At 36.7% G+C, this 6,043-nt stretch overlaps 1 protein-coding gene across 1 annotated transcript; it reads left to right on the plus strand.

Moving 5' to 3' along the window:
• The first annotated feature begins 427 nt into the window (after window positions 1-427).
• Window positions 428-4,438, plus strand: LOC147807288 (uncharacterized). Its single transcript, XM_087168868.1, has one exon. The coding sequence runs from the start codon at window positions 428-430 to the stop codon at window positions 4,436-4,438; it is 4,011 nt and encodes a 1,336-aa protein (XP_087024994.1).
• Window positions 4,439-6,043: the final 1,605 nt, after the last annotated feature.

The raw sequence follows: 6,043 nt of genomic DNA on the forward strand, positions 1-6,043 counted from the left end.
GTCAGTGAGTACAAAGAAAGCGCTCGCATCCTACACAAAGACGAATGCAAAAGCCGCAATAATTATTCGATCAAATGTATCGGCAAATGTATCAAATGTAGTTTTTGTAAATATATGTCTGACGTCACAAAGTTACTTTATATGTTCTTTAAGCTGTAATTATTGTATATTTGTTAAAAGAGAAAATGGCAACGATGTTTGTATTCGAATGTTGATTAAATGAAAATGGTGAAAGTTAATGCATCGTGTCAAGTTATTTTCTACTAGAATTATTGTAATCTTGTAAAGTATAGAAATTAAATGGAGTCAGATAATAAATAAGCTGAGTACGACTGAGTGAAATAATATTCAGGGAGATACTATCGACATTAGTGGTGACCGACGGACGTGATTCTACAAAAGGTATTGTGCCATTAAGTTTTAAATTATGGAACTCTTGATTAAGAAACGCTCGCCAATTAGAGGCAATTTTACCAAAACTTACAATGCATTAACTAAATTGTTAGCGGAAGAAAATCCTAAGGAGGAAAATATTAAAGTAAATTACGCTAACTTAGAAAGAATTTATCAGTCTTTGACGATATTGGACAATGAAATCTGCGACATGTTAATAGATACTTCCGAGCAGCAAAAATACGATGATGAATATAATGCTATCGAAGAATATAATGAAAAAATGGTTTCTGCGAAAGTAAATTTCGAGCTTTTTTTGGCGAAAAACACAAGTTTAGATAGAGGAAGTTTAGATGGTTATTCGTTGTCAACGAAAAGGAAATTGAAATTGCCAAAAATAGAATTAGTGAAATTTAGTTCAGAGTTAAAAGATTGGCTTTCCTTTTGGAGCCAGTTTAAAAGAATACACGAGGATAATGAATTAGAAAATGAGGATAAATTTCAATACTTAATTCAATGCATCAGCAAAGGAACAAGAGCTAGAGAAATAATCGATAGTTTTCCGCCCACTAGTGAGAATTATAAAAAGGCGATTGAAAGTTTAAAATCTCGATTTGGGCGAGATGAGTTGTTAATTGAATTTTATGTGAGACAACTTCTTCAACTGGTTGTTCAAAATGCAAAAGGAGCTAAAAATAAAATTAACACCAGTAGTTTGTATGATAAGTTAGAATCATATCTAAGAGCGCTGGAATCAATTGGCTTAACCTCCGACAAATACGCCGCCATGCTTTTTCCACTTGTAGAATCATGCATTCCGGAGGATGTTTTTAGGGTATGGCTACGAAACCCAGGCGCCATTACAGATGATTCATCAAATAATGTTTACAGCACAAAGTTAAAAAGTTTATTGGCATTTCTCAAAACCGAAGTAGAAGGAGATGAACGAATTCGTTTGGCGCAATCCAGTTTTGAAAATGATCGAAATCGTTTGGAACAATCCAGTTTTGAAAATGAACGCCGCCAACGAAAAGAGAAATCGCCACAATTTACTACTGCTAATGATTTGTTCTCGGGAACACTTGAAAAGAAGAAAATAAATCATCTTTGTGTATTTTGTGACAAAGTGCACGACAGTAAGGAATGCTTTCACGCTCAAGCACTGAATTGGGAACAAAAGCAAGAAATTTTACGTAATAAGAAGTGTTGCTTTCTATGTTTGAAAATCGGACACAGATCAAAATTCTGTAAAACTCGGGTAAAATGTGTTTTGTGTAGCAAAAGGCATTTGGTGTTAATGTGTCCAGAATTGCCAGCTAACAAACTAACTGAAAAGAAATCCGACTTGACCTCGCCAAATGTCAGTTTGACAAGCCATTGCAGTACAGAGGACGTGTTACTTCAAACATTAATTGTGAAGTTGAAATCAAGAGGTAAAACACGCCAAGTTCGAGTTCTAATTGATAGTGGATCGCAAAGGTCATACATACTTGAACGTACTGCTGAAACTTTTGGCTTGGATCCAATAGAGAAGAAAAGTTTCATACATGCATTGTTTGGCGGATTTAATACTCAGGAAAAGCATCACAAGCTCTTTAAAGTAAATCTTGAAGCTCTCAGTGGGAATTTTTCATGTGACATAGAAGTTTTGGATCATCCAAAAATTTGCAGTAAGATCCCTAGACTTAAACAGGGTTCCTGGAATAAGGAATTGCAAGAAAGCAAGATATGGATAACAGATTATGGAGAAAACTGCCCTGATATAGAAATTTTAATAGGAGCTGATTTTTGCGGCCAACTTTTTACCGGGCGCATACATAAACTTAAATGCGGTCTAATAGCGTGTGAAACTTATTTGGGTTGGATAGTCATGGGTAAAGTGCCTGGAGAGAGATTTGACCATACCTCAACCGACCTGATAACTTCATTGTTTGTAACAAACGCATCAATAGCCAATCTCTGGGAAATGGATATCCTTGGTATAAAAGATCCTATTGAAACCAAATCTAGAAACGAAATGGAAGCAGCAGCTGTCGATCATTTTAGGAAAACTTTTTCAATAAACGAAGATGGCCGTTATGAGGTCCATTTACCTTGGAAAGAAGCCAATTGTGAGTTGATTGACAACAGGGACATTGCAGAGAAAAGACTTATTTCGACATCTCTGAAGCTCATACGGGAAGAAAAGTATAATGATTACAATGCAGTTTTCAAAGATTGGAAAGAATCAGGGATAATAGAAGTAGTACCCGAAGAAGAACATCAACGTCCCTCTATTTACTTGCCTCATAGAGCCGTTATAAAGGAGAATTCCACAACCAAAATAAGGCCTGTATTTGATGCTTCTTGTCATGTAAAAGGGCACCTGTCACTGAATGACTGTTTGGAGAAAGGCCCCAATCTTCTAGAAGAAATTCCACCTATATTAATGAGATTCCGCAAGGATAAGATTGGCGTAGTTTCCGACATCAAAAAGGCATTTCTCCAGATATCTGTTTCGAAGGAAGATTGTGATTCTCTCCGTTTTTTGTGGTGGGAGGACTTTGAAAAAAGACAAACGAAGGTGTTCCGACATCGGCGTGTCGTATTTGGACTTACATGCAGCCCATTCCTATTAGCTGTTGTATTGAATAACTTGATAGAAAACGCCCCAATAGAGATGCAGGAAACAGCAGACATCTTAAGAAGATCCTTTTATGTAGACAATTGTGTTACCTCTTTGCCAACTGAAGAAAGAATGATAACATTCATTCATCAATCGAGAAATTTATTGGAAAGAGGCCGTTTTGACCTCAGAGGTTGGGAACATTCAAATTTCTACGAAATAAAAACTTCTGAGAAACCCATATCTGTTTTGGGATTACAATGGGATAAAAACGAAGATACTCTTTTTTGTGATATACCATCAGTTGAAGAATCGAAGAAAAATGTGACCAAAAGAAATATTCTTTCAACTGTGAATAAAATATTCGATCCTCTAGGACTTTTATGCCCTGTGACAGTCATTCCCAAGCTTATTGTGCAACAAACTTGGAATCTCAAGATTGATTGGGACGCAGAACTTCCAGAAGAAATCCAAAATAAATTTGAAGTCTGGATTAAAGATTTAGAGTTACTATCCAGTGTTAAAATTCCCCGATGTCTCGATATATGCCAGCCCAGGTCTCAAATAAGCCTTCATGTCTTTGTGGATGCAAGCAAACTTGCATACAGTGCTGTTGTATACCTTAGGAGAGTTGAAGGCAAAACTATAAGGGTTGATTTTATTCAAGCGAAAAGTAGAGTCTCTCCTTTACACAAGATGTCAATTCCCAGACTTGAGCTACTTGCATGCTGTATTGGAGCACGACTAGCCCATTCCGTAATGAAGGCAATGGATTTGTTTGGTGTGCCCATTACCTATTGGACGGATTCCTCAACCGCTCTCAGTTGGATAATAAGGAATGAGAACTGGGGAGTCTTTGTTAATAACCGAGTAAGAGAAATCAGAACGCTTTCGAATAAAGATTCATGGAAACATATTTCCGGAGAGCACAATCCCGCCGATTTACCTTCAAGGGGTTGTTCAATTAGAGCCTATTTAAGATCCAAATGGTGGGAGGGGCCGTTATGGTTGAGACAAGACGAAGAAGATTGGCCAAAATCAGAAGCACAAATAGATGAAGAGGAAGTTTCAAAAGAAAAAAGGAAAGGTCTTGATTTATCATCTACCCTTCTCGTTACTGAGGAAGAGAGAAAATGGTACAACAGAAGGTTTTCGAAGTATTCTCAAATACTTAGAATGATTGCCTGGATTCTCCGTTTTTCAAATAACTCACTTAAAAGAAAAAAGAAAATTACAGGGGAGCTATTAATTACTGAATTGGAAATTGCAGAAAAGAAACTTGTAAAATTTATTCAACAAGACCATTTTAAGCAAAGTGAATGTCATAAACAGCTAAAATCGCTTTGTACCTTTCATGATGATGAAGGACTTCTTAGACTCAAGACCAAGATCATAAGACGTAAAGATGAACAGGTAAATGTGACAGGTAAATGTGTGTAAAGATGAACAGGTAGACGTAAAAATGATCAAAGAGTTAAAGATAGGTGATATTGTGTTAATTAAGTGCGATAATAAGAAGAGAATGGATTGGCCTCTTGGACGAATTATTGAAGTTTTTCCTGGACAAGACAATTTCATTCGTGTGGTTAAAGTTAAAACTGCGAATGGAGAATTGACACGACCTGTTAAAAATATATACCCCTTAGAGATTTCATGTAGTAATGAACTGTGCGAGAAAGTAGACATTACCAAAACAGAGTCTGTTGCTCCTGAAGTTGTTGTCAATCAAGACTCTGATACAACTCAGACTGTTGCTCCTAGAATTGTGGTCGCTCCAGACTCTGATTCCAAGAATGATCAAACTAGGTGCGGAAGAAGAATTAGACTTCCAAAACGTTATGATAACTAATTCAACTTCTCATTATTATTTGCAAACTGTTCTATCTTAATTTATATGAATGTTGAATTATATGTGTGTTGATTATATGCGTGTTTATTATATGCGTGCGTGTGTGATTGAGTTGAATGTTTAAAAATTAGTTTAACATTAAATGTTTTGATAAATTAGCATTTATCAAAAGGTGGGAGTGTGGAAAATAGAGTGATAGTTTTTGTAAATATATGTCTGACGTCACAAAGTTATTTTATATGTTCTTTAAGCTGTAATTATTGTATATTTGTTAAAAGAGAAAATGGCAACGATGTTTGTATTCGAATGTTGATTAAATGAAAATGGTGAAAGTTAATGCATCGTGTCAAGTTATTTTCTACTAGAATTATTGTAATCTTGTAAAGTATAGAAATTAAATGGAGTCAGATAATAAATAAGCTGAGTACGACTGAGTGAAATAATATTCAGGGAGATACTATCGACAAGTACAAAGAAAGCGCTCGCATCCTACACAAAGACGAATGCAAAAGCCGCAATAATTATTCGATCAAATGTATCGGCGGATATTTTAAATCTAATTCGTATGCATGGTAACTCTGCACAAGAAATATGGAAGGAGTTGCTGAACAACTTCGACAAAGTGTCGAGTGTAAAATTGGATACTCTTCTTCAACAATTTTTCACTTTCAAAATAGAAAAGGATGAAGACGTAATGAAGTCTCTCGCACGTTTGCGTACGTTATGAGTCGACTTGCAACGGGAACAGGAGGCGAGCGGCGAAGGAAAGTTGCCTCAAAATCTGCTCATGCCGCGTATATTATCGATTCTTCCGGATGATGAATACATAGAGTTCAAGTCGCAATGGGACGCGTTACCAAAAGCTGAAAAGTCACCCGAGAGACTGATGGAACAAATAAAGATGCGCCTTCAAAGGCAATGCATGCATGAAAGAAGATGCGACAACAGCTTTTGTAACAAGCGGTGCAAGGCACGGTGCCAACGGAGAGAAGAAATGGAGGAAGGGGACAAGGTCCCAGATGGCGAGAAAATCTCAACCTTCAACAGCTACTGGTATGAAACTTAGTAAGGCCAATGATGGTGTGAAAGGCTTTCGTGGCACCTGTTTTCGGTGCAACAAGCCAGGGCACATGGGAAAATTTTGTCCTGATTTTCCAGACAAGCCGAAGATGTCGGGTAATAAAACCGAAACCTTT

The sequence above is a fragment of the Parasteatoda tepidariorum genome, chromosome 7, assembly GCF_982258835.1.
Source record: "Parasteatoda tepidariorum strain Cologne lab strain chromosome 7, Ptep-v5.0, whole genome shotgun sequence".
NCBI lineage: Eukaryota > Metazoa > Arthropoda > Arachnida > Araneae > Theridiidae > Parasteatoda > Parasteatoda tepidariorum.

Bases quoted from the DNA above. Each gene is read 5' to 3' on its own strand.
- LOC147807288 (XM_087168868.1), top strand. From the start codon at position 428: ATGGAACTCTTGATTAAGAAACGCTCGCCAATTAGAGGCAATTTTACC.